This window comes from Eutrema salsugineum, unplaced genomic scaffold, assembly GCF_000478725.1.
Source record: "Eutrema salsugineum unplaced genomic scaffold, Eutsalg1_0 scaffold_6, whole genome shotgun sequence".
Classification (NCBI taxonomy): Eukaryota; Viridiplantae; Streptophyta; class Magnoliopsida; order Brassicales; family Brassicaceae; genus Eutrema; species Eutrema salsugineum.
Window position 1 is genome coordinate 6,385,891 of NW_006256547.1, and position 23,321 is coordinate 6,409,211.

At 35.2% G+C, this 23,321-nt stretch overlaps 4 protein-coding genes and 1 pseudogene across 5 annotated transcripts; 4 read left to right on the top strand and 1 right to left on the bottom strand.

The window, feature by feature from the left end:
* Nucleotides 1–6,113: 6,113 nt before the first annotated feature.
* LOC18011826 lies at nucleotides 6,114–7,846 on the top strand. Its single transcript, XM_006395488.2, has 3 exons — nucleotides 6,114–6,375; nucleotides 6,496–7,615; nucleotides 7,723–7,846. The coding sequence occupies exons 1-2, from the start codon at nucleotides 6,231–6,233 to the stop codon at nucleotides 6,921–6,923; spliced, it is 573 nt and encodes a 190-aa protein (XP_006395550.1). The 5' UTR covers nucleotides 6,114–6,230; the 3' UTR covers nucleotides 6,924–7,615; nucleotides 7,723–7,846.
* Nucleotides 7,847–8,743: 897 nt separating this feature from the next.
* LOC18011899 (plant intracellular Ras-group-related LRR protein 2) lies at nucleotides 8,744–10,970 on the top strand. The gene is made up of 3 exons (XM_006395490.2): nucleotides 8,744–9,664; nucleotides 9,918–10,084; nucleotides 10,169–10,970. The coding sequence occupies exons 1-3, from the start codon at nucleotides 9,071–9,073 to the stop codon at nucleotides 10,830–10,832; spliced, it is 1,425 nt and encodes a 474-aa protein (XP_006395552.1). The 5' UTR covers nucleotides 8,744–9,070; the 3' UTR covers nucleotides 10,833–10,970.
* Nucleotides 10,966–13,445, bottom strand: LOC18012118 (BTB/POZ domain-containing protein At3g26490). Its single transcript, XM_006395489.2, has 4 exons — nucleotides 13,069–13,445; nucleotides 12,907–12,976; nucleotides 11,576–12,811; nucleotides 10,966–11,495 (listed from the first exon to the last, which is right to left on the bottom strand). Exons 1-4 carry the CDS (start codon nucleotides 13,125–13,127, stop codon nucleotides 11,097–11,099), a joined length of 1,764 nt encoding a protein of 587 aa, XP_006395551.1. The 5' UTR covers nucleotides 13,128–13,445; the 3' UTR covers nucleotides 10,966–11,096.
* Nucleotides 13,446–19,599: 6,154 nt separating this feature from the next.
* Nucleotides 19,600–21,710, top strand: LOC18011900 (cytochrome P450 708A2). 2 transcript variants are annotated; one of them, XM_006395491.2, is made up of 7 exons: nucleotides 19,600–19,820; nucleotides 19,914–20,241; nucleotides 20,349–20,501; nucleotides 20,590–20,850; nucleotides 20,945–21,037; nucleotides 21,127–21,205; nucleotides 21,341–21,710. In XM_006395491.2, the coding sequence occupies exons 1-7, from the start codon at nucleotides 19,615–19,617 to the stop codon at nucleotides 21,664–21,666; spliced, it is 1,446 nt and encodes a 481-aa protein (XP_006395553.1). In that variant the 5' UTR covers nucleotides 19,600–19,614; the 3' UTR covers nucleotides 21,667–21,710. The 2 variants fall into 2 exon arrangements, with proteins under 2 accessions (XP_006395553.1, XP_024007121.1); XM_024151353.1 differs by having other exon boundaries at nucleotides 21,127–21,183.
* A 283-nt stretch (nucleotides 21,711–21,993) lies between these two features.
* LOC18012119 lies at nucleotides 21,994–23,267 on the top strand (annotated as a pseudogene).
* The last annotated feature ends 54 nt before the right edge of the window (nucleotides 23,268–23,321 follow it).

A 23,321-nucleotide genomic window follows, 5' to 3' on the forward strand; every position in this document is an offset into this window, starting at 1 on the left:
ATTATGTCACCACAACTCCCTAAAACCCTTTAAGGTTCTTAAAACAGAGTAAGAATAAAGGAAAATGAGTTTCAGATACAATTCCAAGTTTCTGCTCTAGAATGACGATGGCTTATTATTGGAAAAGATGCAGAGAATAAACTGAATTTGTTTAATTGATTTAAGATGTTCAAATCGTTCAAGTACAAAAAGACAAATATAAATAGAAGAAGAAGAAACTACCCATAAACCTACAATAAGGAAAATCCCAAATTGAAACAATTTAATTAAAACAATTCTACCCACGATTCCTAAAACCAGAAATCCAATTCCTAAAATCCAAATTTAATTATGAATCAGTCAACACTTATATGACCACTACAAGAAAACACTTCTTTTACAACGACCATATTCGTTGTAAATTCGTTGTAAATGAGTGTTTGCATCGATTTTACGACGAAAATCAAATCGTCGTGAATCGATCGTCGTAAATCAAATTTCGTCGTAAATTCGTTGTAATTAGCGACGATTTATATTCGTCGCTAATTTACGACGATTTTACAACGATTTTTAATATTTTTTATTTTTAATTTTTAATATTTTACAACGATTTTACAACGATTTTTATTATTTTTTTTATTTTTACGACGATTTTACAACGATTTTTTATTATTTTTTATTATTTTTACAACGAATTTACAATGATTTTATTATTTTTCCGGCGATGGTGGCTCCGGTGGTGATAGCTCCTCCGACGGTGGTGGCTTCTCCGGCGGCGGTGGCTCCTCCGGCGCCGGTGGCTCCTCCTGTGCCAGTAGATCCTCCTGCGCCAGTAGCTCCTCCTGCGCTAGTGGTTCCTCCTGCGCCAGTAGCTCCTCCTGCGCCAGTGGTCGCTGGTGGTGGTCGCCGGTGGTCGCCGTTGATCGCCGGTGGTCGCTGGTGGTCGCTGGTGGTCGCCGGTGGTCGCCGGTGGTCGCCGTTGATTGCCGTTGGTGATCTGTGGTGGCCGGTGGTTACTCTGATGATAGTGATACACTGATTGTTTAATAGTTATGAGTAGGTATATATATACTATAACAAATTTTCCAAAACTACCGATGTGGGACTTTGTATCTTTTATGAAATCGTTGTAAAATCGTTGCAATTTACGACGATTTTACGACGATTTGATTTTTTTTTTTTAATAATTTTTTTTAAAAAAAAAAATATTTTTTTTTAAAAAAAAATTTTTAAAAAAATAAATCGTCGTAAAATCGTCGTAAATTGCAACGATTTTACGACGATTTAATTTTTTTAAAATTATTAATTTCTAAAAACAAAATTTCGTCGTAAATGGCGACGGTTTTACAACGATTTTCTTTGCAACGAATTAACGATGATTGTGTGCTAAATCGTCGTGAATTCGTCGTTAATTTGCGACGACAATAAATCGTTGTAAAAAATCGTTGGTAACTCTGTCTTTTCTTGTAGTGGACGTCGCGAGGAAGAAGATGAAGTAGAAAGAAAAAAAATTATTCTTATTATTATATCCAGTAATAAGAAGACAGGTGGAAGAAAGAAACTGTTTCTTAAAGTTTCAAAACAAGAAACATTTCCTAGGCAAAACTTAAACATTTGATTAAATTTATTAAAAAGTAATCACAAGAAACTCACATATAAACGGCGATAATAATGGTCTTAATTTTCATGTTATCTATTGGTATATAGTGATATTACTCAAATCTATATGTCTAAAGTTCAACAAAACTCATTAAAAGAGATGGTATGGGGGTCACCGAACCTCTTCGGGTGGAATTTAAGCGGATGCAATGCCAGGAAGTAGACTACAAATTATTTACATTACAAAAGTTTAAACATGAATTTGACTCATGTTTTCGTAAAAATTGGTATTTGGCTAATTCAGTAATCTTTTATAAATGTTACGTACGACATAGGAGTGTCATTTGAGTACGTATTTAATAAAATTGGTCCGACGTTGATAAGATGTACTTTATTTTTGTTATGTCAACATATTTCATATATTACGCGGCCCATCAGGGCGATAAGATGGTACTTTACCAAAACTGATCCAAAGATTCCCACAACCACAAGCATATGTAATGTATAACATAACCCGTCTGCGTCTAGTACAAAAGAAGAAAGAATTACATTTTACCAAAATAGTAAGTACCAACAAAGAAACACTCTAAATCGGGGTTTGCCTCGACGGATCCACGTGTCTACCGTGCCAAGCCAAATTGACACTTGCCTTATATTTGCAAACTCTCATCCAACTTGCTCAGTGCCTCCTCTCGTTATCCTAGTCACCTTGTGGGTCCTACGGGGCCGACATTACACATTCGCAATCCACCAATAGTACTTGTATGACTAGGCATCGTGGAAATGCATATAAACATAATAGGATACCCTAATAATTAAGTTCCCCGTTTTTGGGATCAACAAGAGAAAAGTAGTGCCTACAGCATATTTAATTCGTGGTCACAGATAAATAACTGCTTTTAAAACGTTTTCAAGTATGAATCATGGTAAAACGGTAAAATACAGAAACAAAACTGTATTAGTTTGATTTGTTGACAAATCATCCATGTTTCCGTCGTATGAAATGAAAAGTATATTAGTTTGTAGAATAACAAGAACGTAAATCGTTAACTCTTTAAGATAACAAGAACTATATAAATGAATTATGCTGATAAAGAGATGGTTAAGACATCTTTTTTTTTTCTTTCATTTATGTTGATAAACCCCCCAGATTTGATGGTAATTCGGAAAGTTTTTGGGTAAATATTGTAGATGAGGTCTGTAATTTCTTTACATCCAATATCTTACCGAGAAATCTATACATTGACCACACGCATATGTATATTGTAAGTTTTAAGTGGCCGCAAGATAAAAAAAACAAATAACCGTTTTATAACTAAAGAAAATGAACAGTTACGTTTTATAACTAAAGAAAAAATAGATCGTAAATTAAAGAAAAATTTTATATAAAAAATAGGTCTGTAAGTCCATGCTTGTACTGCTTGACTTCAAGACCGGCTCTGTGTCTAGTTAATAGCAAAGATCCAAGGCATAGAAGTATCGATGTTTTGTGCTCGACCTCAGCTGATCTTTACAAGGATTATTGTGTTATTAAAACCAATTAGTTTTTGCCATCCTACCAGTTATCTCGGAAAATATTCTTATCACCCATGAAATATTACAATTTATGTGTATGTAAAATGTAAGTATGTTGCACGCTAATAGAAAACGGTTGATGACTAACAAAATCATATATGAGAAGGCTTACGACTCGAATGAAGTTTAGTACTAACTAAAGCCAAACTACGTTTTTGATTAAAACAACATATAAAACACATTAGCAAAAAAAAAAACATATAAAACATGTTATAAGCACCGAAGGCTTACGACTCGAATGAAGTTTAGTACACTCTAATGTGAAAAACAAAATTGTTTTACGGCCGAGCTAATAAACCAAACAAGGTTATATTTTATGTTTGATTATTTGTAAATATTTGTAATGTATTTTTTAAAGAAAATATGGGAAGTCTTAGTGTATACAGACAGTATATGCGTCCAACAGTTATGATGAGATGGGCTTATCCTCTTCAATGGGAGAAGCAATGGCACTTTGCGTGTCTGCCGCAGAAATAACAACTCGTCAGTATCTCTCTCTATACCTACCATACGTGTCGCTTTGTCATTTTGTCAAATTCTCTCCAATGAATTTGTAGAAAATAAAATTTCGATTTTCTTGTACCTTTAAAACGAATACAGGGGATTTTGTATATGTGAAATGAAAGAGAAATGTTTTGATAAACCCTATCGTTATCTTTTTTTCTTTTTTTTTTGTTGCAAATTTAACGAAATAAACTGAACCAGAAAATCAATAAGTTAGTAAATTATTGAATATCATACTTCGATTTATATTCTGTTAAAATATATGGTCTCGTTTTTTTCTTTCTTTTTCATTTCTCAGCTGGACCAAAATAAATATATTTGGGATTTCAAAGATCGAGATTTCCCAATTATTAGTAGAAAAATGATGGATCATTCTTATAGTTATACGTCATAACCTTTAAGCTCTTATATATATATTTTTTTTTCCGTTTAGACACTAGACTCATTCACTTTCTAATAAAACACTGATATATACGTATTATCAGCTCATGGGTAATGCTTTGAATTAGTTTTGTCGTGCGGCGAAAAAAATATATGGTGCAACGCAATCATTATTGCGTGAGTAAATTTATGAAGGAACGATTCGACAGCTTGAAAAATAAACTATAAATTCAGTTTTGTATTGTAATTTCTGTGGGACGCTGTTCTGAAAGAAGACATGCAAGATGATGGTGTAGGGAGAACAAAATCCACATTTTCAAAATCCAAAATTTTAAAAATCTTAAACATTTTTATTACCTCCATGGCCATGCACATAGTGTCTGGATAGTGGATATACTACGAGCATGGCTTCCCGAGGCAATAGATTCGTACGTATCTATTTTATATGAAACAAATTGGTTCTGCTAATCATTAGTATTTCATGGTAAACACGATACCCTGCACTTTATAATATTCATTAAATAAAGTAAAGATTTTGGTATACTTTATTTTTATATTTTCTTGGAAAGAGTAGGACCATTCAGAATAATTGGACATGGAGATCGGGCGATACTGATACACACGTATACACAAGATAATCATTCCCATTCCTTTTTTTTTCATACACACACATATATCTTCTATATATAAAAAGCATATTTCCAAAAGAATATTCTATTTTTTTTTCCTTTTTTTTCATAATTTTCTGATGCGTCTGTGTATACGTGACATCATTGGATAATGTTGATGTAACCTTGAATTTGTTCTTATACTTTATCCACCTTTAATATTATATTATATCCAGTTGAAGATTATCGTATACATCATGATCAGTATAACATTAAACACCGTTTCATTAGAATATCTTAAATTATGTTTCTAATTAAACTCATCATAAGATTCATAAAAATTATGTACTGGTGTGTATGTCACTATCTAAAAATTATCGGCTATCACAAATGCCTTGAATGGGTTTTTGCATTAGGGGGCCATGCAAGTCCAATGGACCAACTCCATGTGTGCCCCACGTGATGTGGGTCCCAATAGCTCTCTTCATCTTTGCCAAATTTGTTCACAACAGTTTGGAACAGTGTCCACTAGTTTGACGCGATAGAAGTGTCATCTAATCGAACCAACACAACTAAATTGGAATCATACAAAATTAACAAAATTTGGTTAAAGTTCAGCTACCAAAAATCAAACTAACTAAATCGGACTCGAATCCAAAATATCGTTCATTTTGAAATATGATATTTGAATTCGCACTTTACTTTTTGAAAGCCCATAAATTTTAGTTTTACCAAAAATAAAACTGATGAATTAGCATATATCAGCTAAGTATTACCTTTCTTTAAATCTTGTTTAGTAATTAGGTTTGGATTCCCATATTATACCAAGTAATACCAAGTTAATTTCGTAAGACCATAAGTTTCAATAGAATACACATCTTATTTTCCACTCAATTTTTTATCATTCATATGAACAAATACATGTACAAAACCGGATTCCTACTGGACCGAACCGAGAACAATTACTTTTGTTACATATTATTGATAACCGGTCTATGGATTTCGTTTTCCGTAAATTCTAAATCAATCTAAATTCTCTTATTAGGCGGTTCATTACCTCAAGTTTAGCCTTCCTCAAACTGTTAAAAAAGCATGTATAAATATTAATTTTGACATATTAATAACATACTTTTATGTGAATCGAACTTAACTTACAATTCTTATCGTCCACCGAAATATAATATTGTTGAAAGAAAGTTAAATTTATAAAGTGTTCATAGAACATAGCACACAATACAAAAGGTTAAAAAACCCTATCATAAATCTCTCGTTATCTTAATTATTTTTTTGGCTCAATCTCAAAACGTTATCTTTTTCTTTTTTTTCCACTACCTTTTAACTAAAGAAAAAAGAAAAAAGAAAAAAGAATGAAGAAGACTAAGGCTTATACGTAACTAAATTACGATCATACCCTTCAATATCTCTCTCTCAGTTGTTTGTTCATCCATTTCATAAATCGCTATAAATACGCTCTTTACGCTCCTCGTCACTTGGCTTTGCACAGACAAATCTACTAGAAGAATCCTTTAGCCTTCTTCTTCTTCAAAACTCTCTCTCTCTTTCTCTTTACTTATCTCTCTAGTTATGGTTATTTCTCCGATGAACTCCACAATCAAATTTCTCTGTAGCTATGGCGGGAAAATCCTACCTCGTTATCCAGACGGGAAGCTCCGTTATAACGGCGGTCACACCCGCGTCCTCGCCGTTCCTCGCTCCGTCTCCTTTTCCGGTTAGTTCACGCTCTGTTTGTTAATTGATTTTGAAATTTTTTGAAATTGCAAAAAAAAAAAGAGAGAAATCGGATTTGTGGAGAGAGAAATTAAGGCCGCGCGTGTGGTGCGTGTAACAGAGCTAGCGTCGAAGATGGCGGAGATGTGCGGATCCACCGTAACAATCCGGTGTCAGCTCCCGACGGAAGATCTCGACGCGCTCGTTTCCGTTACTTCCGATGAAGATCTGGCGAATCTAATCGAGGAGTACGACCTCGTTTCCTCCTCGTCGCCGTCGCCGATGAAGATCAGAGTCTTCCTAAATCCGCCAAAATCCTCAAAATCGACGATCTCGCCTCCTCCGTTAGCGTTACCGTCGTCTTCGACCACCTCTTCCACCACTTCATCTACTTCATCGAGTCCTAGATCTCCGTCGCTGTCAAAACCACCGCTACCTCCGTCGCCGCCGAGATTAACGACGGCGAAGAATCCGTGCTATGGTTGTTATGTCCACCACCGTAACTCGAGAAATATCTACCTCGTCCACAACGGAAATCACTGGCAATAACCCCAAGCCCCCAATCAGATTCAGAAAAAAAAAATAAAAATGTGAAGAAGAATCGAATATACAATCTTCGTTTAAAAATGTAAAAGAGAAAGAAAAAGTAGTAGAAGGTTACGTGATCTTCTCTATTACGATGATGACCGTCACCATTAATGAAATCCTCCTAAAAAAGCTTTTCTTTTGTGTTGGTGAATTGGGTGAGTTCGTTTAATTCCTTTTTTTTTTTTTTAATCCTCACTTTCACTTTTTTTTTTTTCATCACTCCGTTGCGTTTTTGCCGTCAACGTTAACCACCTGTCTTGGAACCTTCGAGCCTCGTTAGTCGTAACCGTTCAGCCACGTGTCACCTCTAACTTATCTACTCTTCCGTTACTTTACTCTTGTTATGTTGCGTCGCCACCGTCGATCTCTCACGTCATTATATGTACCGTCTGTTTCCCGTTAAATCACCTTTTTTTAACGGATTTAACGAACACTTTTTCCTTTTGTTTTTTTAATTGTTTTTTTTTTTTCACTAAGCTTTCTTTAACACTTGCTTTTGTGTGTGGTATATATATATTCAGGTTTTTTTTTTGGTTGGTAAAATTCAATTTCTGTTGAACTAACATTTACAATCACCCTCTGTCACATCTGCAGGTAATTTTCTACATTCTTAAAAAAATCGAGACAAGGCTTGGTCGACTTTCTCGTCTATGGTATGTGCTTTATAAATAATTTTTTTTTTTACATTAAACATGTACATGTGTTTGTTTATGTATTCTGACGTTTACATACTTTTATTTTTATGGTTCTTTTTTTGTAGATAAATGGGATAAGCTTGGAAAATTTGAGGAGAAAGACAAATTAAAATGAAAGATTAAAAATGTTGGGAATAAATGAAGGAGAGGTGATAATGAATGATGATAAGATTCGATTTTTAATCAAAATGGGTCCCGAAACACAGCTGGTGTTGAGAAGTATAATATTCCACTTATTAGTCTTTTTAAGGAACGGAAAATGATATACATTGGATTTAGTTCGAGTGGGGGAGTTAAAGACACCAAATACGATTTATATCCAAATAAAAAATTGAGGTCTGGACTGTGGAAAAACGAAAGCTTTAAATTGGGATGTAATGACTCAAATAGGGACGTGAGTTTTGAAATTTTAGATATTTCTTAGCTAAGTTAGGTGGTGGACGTATTATTAGGGATTAGGGACCATCACAAGATGAATTAGGCAATATAACACTAAAGTAGGCAGACATTTAGGCAATCGAGCTCTTCGTAACCTGGAAGGAAACTACATAAAAGGAATCATGAGTAAAACTTCTAATATTTAAAGGTTCAAGGACGACTTGGAAATTCTAGGATTGATCGCTTACGTTGATGAATGATGATCTAACATTAACGTCAAAGCCATCATAATTTTGATTATGATTCTGTAGCTTAATTTGGTCCAAGTTCATTCACCAAAACTAAAACCTGATTTTGTTTTATGGAAAAGCAAAAAAGTCACACTAGTAACTAGTAAGTAATCATTAGCACTGAGGTTCACACTAGTAATGGTGGATAGAACAGTCTAGTAATGGGAAAGCAAGAAGATCACACTAGCATTGGTTGATTGATATATTATCAAAAACTAAAACTAAAATGGTGATAGCTTACTTTTTATTTTTTCCATTTAAAATAGAAAAGAGTTAAATCTCATTTATTAATAGGTATTTAAGTGAATTTTAACTGGTTCGAATAACGATACTTTTAGTTTTACAGAATGATGAAATATATATTTATTATTAATTAATGAAAATATAAGGAGTGTGTAACCACTCACCAAGTATGGATAATACGGCTATGTCGCTGGTGACGCTCGTCGAGCAGCTCGCGCTCTTGGGACAGAAGATGGACCGAGATAAGACAAAGATACTTGTGTTGGATCTTGCAAGTGGACCGGATTGATCTGAATATTCTATTAGAAATGGCTGCTTGACTTTATCATATGAAGTTCTCTGGTCAACTTTAAGACACATTTTCAAATAACTAGACTTTTGATCACAGACATGGCAACATCAAACTCAACATTCCTGACTTGTTCAACCTCTCTAATCGATCTTACTTAAAGGTTAAACCTTTATAATCTTTTTGATTAGCTCAAAGGAAGTACAAGAAACCATGGATCATGATCTCGAGAAATTCCCGTTACTCTCTTACGTCCTTCACCAATTCAACTCCGATCACCACGCGCCGCCGTCTATGGCGGTCCAACAAACTCTAGCTCCTTCTTTTCCTCTTCTCTCCGATCAAGAAATCATCTCCTCGTTGACTAAATCCATCCCCACCACCATCACGCAGACGCTTTCCGTCTTGGCCTCTCTCGGATCACGACCCGACCCGTCTGCGGTTTCCTCTGCTCGGTCCAAGATCGCGCAGGTTCTTCGGAAGGAATCGCTCTCGCCGGAGGAAGCAGCGAAGGAGGCGGAGATTTACGCCGGGGTTGTTCGGTTAGAGGAGGTGCACGATAGCTACGAGAAGCAGCTGAGGAGTTTGGAGGAGGAGCTTTCTAAGGTTTATGCCACGGCGGTGGAGTCGCTGTTGAGAAGCCGCGAAGAAGTGAACGAGGAGGTTGTTGCGGTGCTCAAGGCGGCGGAATCCGGCGGAGTCGTTGAGAGGATCGATCTCTCCGGCCATGAACTTAAGCTTCTCCCTGAAGCTTTTGGAAAAATCGTTGGCTTAGTTTCCTTAAATCTCTCTTGCAACGACTTAACGGTAAATACTAAAAATTCTCAATATTTGGATTAAATCTCGATTAATAGCTTCGAAATCTCATGGACTATCTTAACTGGCATTAATAGATTTGAGCAAGAATCTTGTTCTTGATCAAACCATGGATCAAGAACAAATTTCGATCAGCTAAGAACAAGATTCTTGATCATCTATTTGCATTGTTTCTTATTTTTATTTTTATTTTTAATTCTCTGAAATATCTGAAACTGTTGTTAAGAAAAACCTCATTTGACAGTTTATACCTGATGCAATCTCGAAACTAAAGAAGCTAGAAGAGCTCGATGTATCTTCGAACTCTCTTGAATCTCTACCTGACTCTATTGGAATGTTGCTTAACCTTAAGATCCTTAATGTGACTGCAAACAATCTAACCGCACTCCCTGAAAGCATCGCTCATTGCAGGTTTGGTTCTTGTCTTTTCTTGTTAATGTCTGATTATTCTGAACATTGTTTCTAATTTTGTTTTGGGAATATCCATATGATTAGGTCATTGGTTGAGTTAGATGCGAGTTACAACAACTTGACTTCACTACCTACAAACATCGGATACGGATTACAGAACCTCGAGAGACTATCGATACAGCTGAACAAACTCCGTTACTTCCCAGCTTCGATATGCGAAATGCGTTCTCTAAAGTATCTCGATGCACACATGAACGAGATCCACGGGATTCCAAACTCCATCGGCAAACTAACGAAGCTCGAGGTTCTAAACATGAGCAGCAACTTCAACAACTTGCTGGGTGTCCCTGACACAATCACCGATCTGACTAACCTCAGGGAGCTTGATCTAGGCAACAACCAAATCCAAGCGATACCCGATTCTTTTTACATGCTGAAGAAGCTGGAGAAACTGAACTTGGACCAGAACCCGCTCGAGATCCCGTCTAAAGAGGTGGCTAGCCAAGGAGCCGAAGCGGTTAGAGAGTTTATGAAGAAGAGATGGACGGAGATTATGGCGGAGGAGAAACAGAGGATTGGCGTTGAGGCTGAGAGGCAGCGACATGGAGATGAAAGCGGGTGGGTCTTGATCTCATGGGTTAGTAATCTTGTTTCTGATGTGACTCAGACCATTGGATTTGGAGGAGGATCTGGTGGTGATGGTGGAGATAAGAAACCTGGTGAATCTCATTTCTATCACCAAATCTAAGTTCTGTTTCATTTTTGTTTACTTTTGTAATTTTGGGTGTAACAATCTTGTGAACTCTAGCATACCTCGTTTGCAGTTGTGTGCAAGTTTTGTAATATGAGAAACTTGTTCTTTTTTAAATAAAATATATTCTCAAAATGTAAATTTACATTATGATACAAATGAATTTTTCCGGAACAAAATAAGCTTCACTTGGACGAATAAGGACACTTGACGTGATCAACAAGAAACCAGTAGAAAAACTTTGCCACCATCAATCCTTTTTTAAATCCGTTGGCTTAAACTCCTACTGATCGACAACAACTTACATAACATCTTCTTAGGTTGTCTTGGGATCGCACAAAACGCCATAAACCTCGAAGGAGTGCTCTGAAACCCTCCGTTTGTTTTGATTTCATCTCTTTCTTCTTCTTCTTCTTCTTGCACTTCTTCTCTTCTCGTTGTAAAGCTTCTTCTCAAAACCGCTGTTTCGTTCGTGATGATATTGTTTGTTGTTGTAGCTATCGTGGCTCGTGCTTGCTCGACAAAGAGGATTTGCACGATCACTCTCAATGGAAGCAGCTGGTTCTGTGCAGCGCTCTTGCTTGCCTCTACTGTTAGTTTCTTGCAGTCCAAGATTCTGCATAACCTCTTTCTCTCGCACTTTTCAATCTTCTGATGAACCTGCAATACAGAGAGTGCCATATAATCAGTGTTTGTTAATAGAGATAATAGTTTCTTGTTTGCATCCTTGTATTTATTACCTGGAGATAGATGTCAATCGCTTTGTATAAATCGTCGTGACATATCCTAGAACATTCCGGTATCGATTCAGCCAATTCAACAAACGTCGACACCGTTAAGTTCACATCTTTAGCAATCTCTTGAAGATACGAATCAACAAGTTTTGCTACCTTTGCCAACAAAGGAGAAGAAGAAGAAGAAGACAGAGATCTTCCAACCTCTTGTATCTCATCCAGATTGATGTTTTCTTCTGAACGGGACCTTCTATGTTGAGTTCTTCTTCTCTCTGACTTTATCTGAGACACAAACTGCTTCACCATCATCGTCACAACAACCACATCGTATAACATATCTGACTTGTCTGCTAAAGGTATCAACAGCTCGCTAACGGTTGCCTTATCCAATTGGTTTCCGGCTTTAGCCGCGAGATCCATCTTCGAAGACTGAGAAACGTTCATAACATTCGTCATTCTCAGTAGCTGAAGCAAGAAACTGCAAGGAACAGAGGATTTCTCCGCTGGTAAAAGGGAAATAACCAATTCCAAAACCAGTTTTGATTCCGGAGAGCATTCTTCGGTTCTCTGTAGCCATTTAGACGCGTAGATTCTAAGAGCATTTCCGATTAACCTCGGAGATACATTCCGGTTTGATGATTTTATAGCCATAATTGTTCTCCGGTAAAGATCTAAACCCAAATCAGCCAAATCTTCACCCCACCATCGTGTGTTCTCTGCTTTACTTCCTCCACCATTACACAAGATTTCGTCTCTTCTTCTCCTCATTGACCGGTTTCTCAACAAACCCGTTTCTAATTGGCTCGAAAAATCTTCACCGTTGGATAGAGTTACACCGTTCGCAATCGCCTCGACGCATCGATTTGTGATCCCAAGATCTTCAGACCATAAAGGTAAGACCTTTGTGGTCTGAAGAGTGACAAGAGAGTCTCTCCAACTCGTGAAGACGCAAGAACTCAAGAAAAGTTCGAGTCTCTGGACAAGATTCTCGGTCTCGCCGGGCTCGACTTCTTCCGTCATCCCGAGATACTCCGCTGCACATCGTACCGCGACTACATTGTGAGCACAGAGAGTGATTGTGATGCCGTAACAGAACTTAGCACAGAGCTCGAAAGCTTCTGTTTCGCCGGGAAAATCAACAAGTTGTATCACTTTCTGTTCTTGCGAGGTTTCGGTTTCGGTTTCTTGTGATTGTGAAGAGACTAGGTTCTTTAAACGCAGGCATTTTGATAGCATCGGAAACTGTGATTGCATTACGCCAATAAAACAAAAATATCAGAACTCAAAACTGGAAATTGTCATGAGAAAAAAAAAAGATGAAAATTTTAAATTTTTACCTTGTGAAGAAGGTATTTGGTGGATTTGACTTGGATTATAAGATCATTCAATAAATCAGAAGACACAGACCTGGAAGAAAAGTAAAAGATGAGAGATTGATTCGGAAAATTAACAAAGAATTCGAAAAAATTGTGAGGGACGATTGAATCCTTCTTCTTTACCTTACTGCTTCCACAGTGTAGAATGTGTCAGGTCGAAACCCTAATTCCATGTATTTCATTTCCGGTAGAAAAGAAAATAGCCGGAGAAGTCGGATCCGGTTCGCCGCAAGAATTAGATTATGGTTTCTGACGAATCGGAAATTGATGTTAGTCAGACCAGAATCGGCTCCCAGAGAACGTCAGTTTTGGTCTGAAATTCAAATGATCAGAGGGAATTTAGATGGTCTCCGGCGGAATTACGGCCGGGGACTTGTAACAAGATAGCCGGAAAGAAACCGGGTGGGGGGGGGGGCTCCGGCGACTGTTGACAGCTCAGCAGCGAGATAAAAATCTCGGATTTGAACAAAAAAACAACTCTGTCTCTGGAAATTCCGATTTTGTTGTCGGATATGGACTGTGTAAGAAGAGAGTGTAGAAACAAGAATCTGTTACACAAGAGTTTATAAATGAGTGGTTTTGTAATAAATAATTTATTTCTTTGTCAGATGTAATTTTTTAAGGTTAGCTGATTACACCTTGAGAAATCATTAGGTTTTGTCACACCACCTGAGAACTTTCGTATAATCAAAATTTAGCAGAAAGCACAAAAGTACGGTTCACCAGATAATAATACTAGAAAATTTATTGCACAAAGAAAAAGCTAAAGTAACAGTCGATAATGATACAATGATTTTTTTTAAAAAGTTGTATGGTTGATATAAAATCAAGTTGTACTACCATATTTAATTTGTAAATTTTTACTTTTTACTCTATTTTGATGAATTTTCTAAGAAATACCGTAATAAATAAATAAACAATATATAATATTTATAAAATCTTTTTTTCTCTTAAACCAATTGTGATTTTCTCAACAATGCATATAGATCCTCCTCATGCATGTACTTTCAAATGTAAGGTGAATAAAGTGAAATATGCAAAGATTGAATGGATTTTGAGGGACAACAAGGGACATGTGGAGCGAGGCCAAAGCTTATCCACGCTTAAGATAGGCAATGTTTTATTTAGACAATATTTGCTTATGAAGAAGTGTATTTTGAGAATGAGTCCAAATTTGTGATTCAAGCAATCCAAAATTGGCCAATACAAGTATACAACACAACTTCACAAGGGAGATCAATGGAGCAAGGCGTCGGTATCTTCGTTCTCATTCCCAAATTCAAGATAGACATTCGAATAAGTGTACTGATCTAGTTGCCAAAATGGCTTCTTCACATAGAAATGGAATATTTGATAAAGAAAACAGTTGTAATTAGAAGAAATGTGCATAAATTTTGAGGTATTTTTGGAAAACGTTCAGACCCGGTAATTTTCTAAAAGTATGGTACTTTCAGAATTAAAATTATTATCATCTGTTTTTTGAAAGTGACACCTTCTTTCATTATTTCATCATTTTACTATCTTATTCTTTTTGCCAACCATTCCTTTACTGTCTGAAACTCAGCATTTAACATGATTGCCTTTAACTTTTTCCTTTCGATATCATGAAATATTTGTTTTTCCGAATGATATCATGGATATAATAGGTTATGCATTTCTCTTTTATGATCTAACTAATGGGTTATATATTAAGTTATACATATATGTATCGGAGACCCCATCTAATAAAACCATATTTCTTTCCATTTAATTATCACTCTCTTTTTCGTCGTCATAGGCATTAGTACGAATTCGGAATATTAGTATGCTGAAAGATGATGATTGTTCCTCATATGATGAAAATATTGAAAAGTATATATATATATATGTATGTTCTTTAATCGAAATCATTTTTCTATTCTTTGAATTGGATGTCAAAGCATGACATGTGGTGTGTATATAACTTTTACATATTCATGGAATGATGGAACAACTTCCGTTTTGTAAAAAAAGATCTTTTATTGATGTGAAAACAAATTGTTATTATTTACACCGATAACGTTGCCGTATGATTTATTCTAATTAATAAATGATTTCAATATAATAAGTAAATAATAGGTGATACTAAAAACAAATGAATGATATAAAGAATAATATATGATATGATACTAAAAACAAACGATAGTGCAACTGTGCAAGTCGAAAAGATCTAAGATAACCCTTGTTACAAAAAAAAAAATCTAAGATATAGGACAATAAAAATTTAAGCGCGTTTGTTTCAACGAATTAGACAGATGTTGGGTATCAAGATCAAACTAAATTTGAAAAATTCGACTTTTTTGTTGTTGTCAAATATCCATCTTGGATTTTCTAGCTGATAATCAAACAATGAGATAATACAAATAATTGGAAAATCTCTATAGATTGTATTTTCGTGACTACAAAAGGAAAGCACCATGTGATTGTCCATCGGTTTTCTATCATTGCAAATTCGACGCCGCTTGTCTTAATTCATTTATTAAATTTTCTCATTTTCTTACTAAAATTAAAAGATTCAACCCCTTTTTCAAGTAATTTTCTACTTCAAATATAATCATTATTTTGTTTAAGTATTAGCTTATGTTATAAAAAGTTGAGAGATGAGATGATATTGCTTTAATACAACAGATTGGAATGATGAAGAAGAATATACTAAAGTGGTATGAGCGGTAATTAGTTAACCCAATATTGTTAACATGTTAAACCAAAAAACATAACACAGACACATACTTAAATAGAGATCTAAACGATTTGAATATTTTGTATGGTTTGGTTTGAAATGAAGAAAATTATGAATTTTGTTTTAAAGCAAATTTTTAATAACTAAATCAATAAAAATGGTAATTATATGAAACATTTATTACAGTTGATTAACTTGCCAGGTATAATTCACCCTCGAATAGGTTTACTTTTGGTTTAGGAAAGCTTTTGAAAAATGAGCTAATTGGTGTAATCGCCTTTAGGATTCTACTTTTGTCATTTCGTTCTATGTAGTTGTCTTATCTTTTAAGAGTCAAGACTATAATGGCAACCAATTTTATCCAAGAGTTTTGCAACATCAGCATGTCACAAAGAATCTTTATCTCTAAACTTGTTGAATATTTTTCACATATGAAATAAAATGAAATCTAATGTAAAATAAAAAGGAAGGTATAAACTTGGATTTTATTTGGCTAGTTAAACAACTTTGATTAAAGATTTGGATGCCAATCAAAAACAACATAACTTTTAGAGAAACAACATAGTTCTTGTAACCAGTCCATCTATGCACATATAAATTAGGTAGTGTTTCCAACTGATGAGTAAATCAAATTTTGACTCTAGCAATCCGATTATCGGTTTTGTTCATCTAGAAATTGTGGTGTTAAATTAAAGAGTAATACAAAGTAATTTAATTGGCTGGATTCTATGTCAACAAATGTGGGGTTTTTTTTCCGGCAACAAGTAGTGATATCAAGTCATCTATCTTTGAATAGGTATGATGTAGGTATATATGCAGCAAAATACAACATATAGTTGAAAAATGGCGTTCATTGTCTCCAAAATTAGGCTTTTGATTACACTTATGCAAACCCAAGAAAAGAAAATGCGGGACAAGGAAGAAACAAGATTTGTATTTGGTCTTATTGATAAAATTGCCATAATGGTTTTTGCCTCAGGTTTGTCTACAAGAGAGGAATCATATTCCCAATGGGACCGTGTCATCACCACCACAAAACACTCTTTGTCTTTGCTACAATTAATTTTGGACCCAATTTTATCTACTGTTTACATATTATCCCATTTTTATTTTCCATCATTTGATTTTCTAATCGGGATTTGATCTTCATATCTGGTAAATAAAAATATCTTCATATGTGATAAGCTAAATGTGATAAGAAACACATTTTTCAAACTTACTCCAATAGTATTATGTGATTTAAAAGAGATTAATTGAAGTTACAGATTAATAATGATAAAACTGAAATAACATATGGATCATATATGTAACAGTATATAGTTCGTAATATGGAATATTCATAATTAATTTTGACAAAATATATATCCAATAAATTTAAAATGTGAATTAAACCAGTGGTAATAATATTTTTGTATGCCACCGTTCTTTTGAAACCTCAGGTTTTCGGTGTGTTTTAAGCTTTTCTCTGTTGACTGTTCCATACAAAAATTAACTTTTTTTTGTCTAACATGTAATTAGATTAGCCCCGAAGCATATCGTTGATAAAAATAATAACAATTTTCAGTTTTTACCATATGTGTAAACGAAAAAATGCCTAGCTCTTGTAGTTGTAGCTCGTCTGCTTAGGAAGGCACATCAAAGCGTAACGCTTGATGGGTTCGAAGCTCAAGCAAAGGCCCAAAAGAGAGAAGAAAACAAAACTGTGTAAACGAATATCACATTTCTCGGATACTTGTGCAGTTGTGCTGGCTTTCATACCCATACATTTTAGTATTTATTAGACGGACGACCTAAAAGTCTAAGTCAGTGTCGACCATTGTAATATTATTGCGTATATATTTATCACCTCTACCCTATACACATTGAAACCATACCTACCTTCTTTTTTTTATGGAGAAAGTATTTAAAACCATAAGTCATGAATATTGAATCATTTACATCTATGGTTAATAAAAAGGAAGTTGGTCACAAAGATCTCTCCACGCAATCAAATCTAATTCCTAAGAATTTACCAGATAAGTTGATTGGTCCCTTTAAAAGATAATTCGATAACCAAAATCTAAGCCATCTGTTTCCATATAAACCTCTTTATGTGAAAAAAAGGAAATAATATTTGCAAGATACTTAATCGTCGTATGTGATACAATCTCATCATCCGTAATCTCCATAGTTTTCTTTCTTCCAACGCAAGTCTGCGTTTTACCTTCCATTCTGCGGATTTTTTTATAGGTAAAATAGTAAACACAATTCCACCATCCCAAAGCTTACCAATGATACAATTGGAGCAAACTTTCTTCATTTTTTTCTTCAAAAAGAATATTTCAAACATATTTTATCTCTATTTTTTATTAATTGCTAACAAAATCCTATACTTTTTAGTTTTATAAAATTTTACCTATTTATTTTATATAGAGTAATTATTCAGCCAAATTATAAATTTTATATAATTAAAAAAATTATTATATAAAGAAAATTACAATACATAATGTAAATAAGAACAAACCATGCATAATCTTATGATGTACTAGAAGACAAACCATGCATAATTTTATGATGTTCTTGTATTTTCTATATAATATATGTTATTGTATCTTTTTATTGTGTTTACTGTATTTTTACTTTATAATTTAATTAAAAAAACTAACAGTTTTAAAATTAATTGGATAAAAAAACATATACGTTTTGTTTGGGTATAAAACAAAACATGTAGAAAGTTAAAAATACATTTTGTAAATAAAAAAGTTTACCTTAAAAAAATGAAGAAATGAACACTATTCATTTCTTCATTTTGAAAGTGAATTTAAAGCACCATTGGAGAACATTTCTTCATTTTTATCTTCAAAATGAAGGAAAAAATGAAATCTGAATGACCATTAGAGATGCTCTTAGCGTCCGTATGAAGCAACCGGTTAGGTCTTGGCCTTGGTGTTAAGTAGTGTTTGCTTTCATTGACATCGTTGTTGTCCCAGGTTCCATCAGAATTAGAAAGCCATCATCAGGTCTAGTACTTGTGGATGGTCACTCTGCCTTAGGTGCTAAAGTAGCATTGGCATACCTTTTGACAAAGCTAAACAAATACGTGGAACTCCTCCGAATCAAACTATCCGGAACCAGTATTTAAAGTAAGAACCGCGCACCTTATCATTGGGTCGGATCTGTGAACATTGTTAGAGAAAGGTTTTTGCTTTAGCAATAGCTCTGACCACATACGCTCTGGTAGCTTTTGGCCTTCAAACTGTTTATACCCCTAGATCTTGTATTTCAGTGTTCATATGAATGTGAAAGCTTACATTATACCTAAGTTTATCTTTCTTGTAACTATATGTAAGGTCTTTATCAGCGCTTTTTTTTTTGTTTTTCCCTTCTCTCATCGTCTCGTGAAGAATTCAACCTTTAAAATCTGAAAAAGACCGATTTTTTTGTTTCTTTTCTTTTCCTCATTCTGAAGGATGGATTTCGACTTGTTATTTAACGGTAAATCAAAGTTATCTCTTGATGTTGATGGGTAATGGGGCAACAGGGAGGTATTATGGTGGTGACAAGTGAAAATGAGTTATAATAAATGATCGCAATGGCTTAGTTGGATCTTGCTGAAGACAATTGATGTCGATCTAATTATTCCAAGGAGAACATGTTGGGTGGTGTTATAAAACTTTTCCATTTTCTTGTACTCCCTCTATTTCTAATTAAGTTTTTCTACATTTTTTAACACATGTTAGAAAAGTAATATTTTATTATAAATGTATCATTTTTGTTATTAAACAATTTTTCATTGATAATATAAATCAATAAAATTGTTTTATTTAATTAATATTTAAAGAAAAATGCATAGAAAAAAATGTCTTTACAAAACAGATAAAAAATCTCTGTTTAAAAGAGAGAGGGAGTAAATTGCTTCCTAAAAGTCTGAAGCTATATATATGAAAACAATCGTTGTTTACTAATAGCTAAAGAAGAAATCAAAAGAGAAAATGTGGGGTGTTGCATTGAGTGTTGTTATAGCTTTAGTAGTGGTGAAAATCACTCTCTGGTTTTACAGATGGGCTAACCCTGAGTGCTCCTCCGGCAAGTTACCTCCGGGTTCAATGGGGTTTCCGATGATCGGAGAAACCATTGAGTTCTTCAAACCTCACAGTTTCTACGAGATCCCTCCATTTATCAAGAAAGGAATGTCAAGGTCGGTTCTCCATGGATCCAAGAATTTTTGTTTTTTTGTTTTTTTTTTTCATTGCTTTCATCGTTCTTTGATTGTCACTCTCCGATCCTTCAGGTACGGATCCTTGTTTCGAACGAGTATCCTCGGCTCTAAGACGATTGTCTCGACAGATCCAGAAGTGAACTTTGAGATCTTCAAACAAGAAAACAGGTGTTTCGTGATGAGCTATCCAGAAATTATCCTCAGAATCTTCGGGAAAGATAACTTGTTCTTCAAGCAAGGCATGGAGTTCCACAAATACATCAGACACATTGCCCTGCAGCTTCTTGGTCCCGAGTGTCTGAAGCGGAGATTTATACACGAAATCAACTTAACGACACACGAGCATCTAAAAACCGACTCCTCTCGAGGTGTCTTAGACGTGAAGGATACTGCTGCAAGAGTAAAACAGACCCTAACTCGATCAAGAATCAACAACTAAACTACTCTGTTTTTTTCTTTCTTTCTTTCTTTCTTTCTTTCTTATGGTTTCTTTCTGTTCGGTTGCAGTTGATACTGGGACACATGATCCAAATGGTTATTAGTGACATCAAATCTGATATTAAGAGCAAGATAATACTCAACTTGAGAAAAATCAGTCTCGAGGCTTTAAGGTCTCCTTTTGACCTTTCTATTTGGAAGGGTCTTTACAATTGTCTTATGGTAAGATCCCTTCTCAATAAGATAGCTTTGCAGCTCAGTGATTCCTTGTCTGATTATTAACACTCTTGCATCCTTTTCCCAATCCAAGGCTCGTAGAAATGTGACAAAGATGCTCAAGGACATGTTTAAAAAGAGAAGGGAAGAAGCATCATCAGATGGATTAAGATATGGAGATTTCATGGAGACAATGGTAGATGAGGTGGAGAAAGAAGGCGACAAAGTGAACGAGGAAAGAGCAGTAGAACTAATCCTAGATATACTGATTGGTTCTTCTGATACTACTTCTACTATCATTGGAATAACTGTGAAATTCATCGCTGAAAATCCGAAAGTGCTTAGGGAGTTGAAGGTAGAGAATTCTGTGAAGAAGAAAGAATTGAAGTGAGATAGTTTCATTTGTTTTATTTTTTTTCTAAAATGAGATGCTTAATTATGTTAAACAGAGAGAGCATGAGACAATCCTTACAAACAAAGATGACAAAGAGTGTGGAATCACTTGGAAAGAATACAAATCCATGATGAATTTCACACATATGGTAAGTTTTTATATCAACTCATTCCAAAACTTCATTGTGCATCCATCAATTAGTAAATTAAATCACTTGATTGATTTTTGCAATTCCAGGTTATTAATGAGTCTCTTCGTCTGGCAACTTTGGCACCAACTATATTTAGAAAGGCGGTGAGTAATGTGGAGATCAAAGGCAAGTCTGATTCTCCTTCTCTCTCTCTGATTCTCCTTCTCTCTCTCTCTCTCTCTCTCTCTCTCTATCTCTCTCTCTCTCTCTCTCTCTCTCTCTCATAAACTACAAGTTTGTCAACCAATGATCCAATTTCAGGGTATACGATTCCAGCGGGATGGATTGTGGTGGTTGCTCCATCTGTTCTTCATTATGACCCTCAAATATATGAAAATCCATGTGAGTTTAATCCATGGAGATGGGAGGGGAAAGAATTGCTTTCTGGCTCCAAAACGTTCATGGCTTTTGGAGGTGGTGCAAGACTCTGTGCAGGAGCAGAGTTTGCTAGGCTTCAGATTGCCATATTTATTCATCATCTAGTCACAAATTATGACTTCTCTTTGATTGATAATCATGATATCATTCGAGCACCAGTACTTCGTTTTTCCAAACCGATACGCATTACTATCTCTGGAACTCATTGAGGTGATCGTTATGTGGGAATCTGTTAAAATTATGCAAGTCTTTTGATATTCCCAACAAAGTAAAACAACATGTATAATATATTCATCACATGCTTTAAACAATTATAATGAATGTAAGAAGAAGCTAATTGTATCTTTGTATTAGTAGTATATATATATATATATATATATATATATATATGTGCTTGGCTTTAACAAACGACGTCGTTTCTGGAAATGAAAATAATAAATAGTAGGTCGAAACCCTAAACTGTGGCTTGTGTGTGTCGGCGATTTCTTTCTCTCCAAGATTGCGAGACTCTGACTGTCTGGATTGTTGTTTCTGCGATGAGTTTTTCTTTCCGTGTATGTGTGATCAAACGGAAGAGAATGAAGAGAAGAAGACTGCCGGAGATTCCTATGGATGTGATGATGGAGATATTTACAAGACTGCCTCCTAAATCGTTGATGAGATTCAAGTGCGTCTCAAAGCTTTGGTCATCACTCATATGCTCACGATATTTCAGCGAACGTTTCCTCACGGTCCCATCCCCTCGTCTTTACATATTTAACCACTACCACTCTGTAATCCTATCATCGGCTCCAGACACTACTACTAGCACTACTCCATCTTCATCATCATCTTCCTTTGTAGTTGAGCAAAATCTGACCATCCTAGGATAGGAAGATGCATCTCCCAAAGCTTCGGTGGCTTCGTTTGCGACAAATCGTTGAAAAAGGTGCATCTCTATAATCTTACCACCAGACAACTTGTGACCTTACCCGCCATAAAATCCTACATGATGCCTTCACGAAAATGTAAAAACCTTAGGAGTTTCCCCACCTATTATTTCGGACACGACCCTGTTAACGACCTTTATAAAGTAATCTGCTCAATTTCCCAAACCTTGATATCTAGAGAGATAACTATAATATCAGAGTATTGGGTCTTTGTTTTAAAACCTGGAGGTTCTTGGAAAAAGGTGGCTCCGCCTGATCTAGTGGACTTTTGTCCTCACGTACCTATAAGAGAAGGACTGTCTATCAATGGGGTTATATATTACCTAGCTTGGATTCATATATCTAATATTGTGGTTGTGAGCTTCGACATTAAATCTGAAGAGTTCAAAATGATCAGATTACCTCATAAAGACAGCGAAGCCCTAGAAATATGGATTCCTGACCCGGGTTTTATAGAGTATGGTGGCAAAGCAACTGTGTTTGATTACCGTTGTCTTAGAGACAATGGTATGGTGGATTTATGGGTTTTGGAAGATGCCGGGAACAAGGAATGGTCAAGGAAGACTCTACATTTGCCACCTTCTCAGCTGCATTTGGTCAAGAACATAACATTCAAGGTAAACGGTGCAACTCAAAATGGCAAGGTGATCTTGATACCTCTAGGGAATTTGCTTTCTCCCTATCACTTTTTATGTTATGATGTCAAAAAAAATGATATGAGAAAGATTGAGATCAAAGGTATACCTGACCACTGGTTTCGTAAGTACGAAGATACTGGTTCTGTTAGCTTGATGTTTATGGACCAGATCGTGAGAGCGTCTTCTACTTGGAGACTTGAATTTATCCTTTCTACCTCTAATGCATGCTTTTTGTGTGTTTAGATTAAAGAACACAGCTGATTTGTTTATTGGTTTTATGATATTAAAGAGCACTCT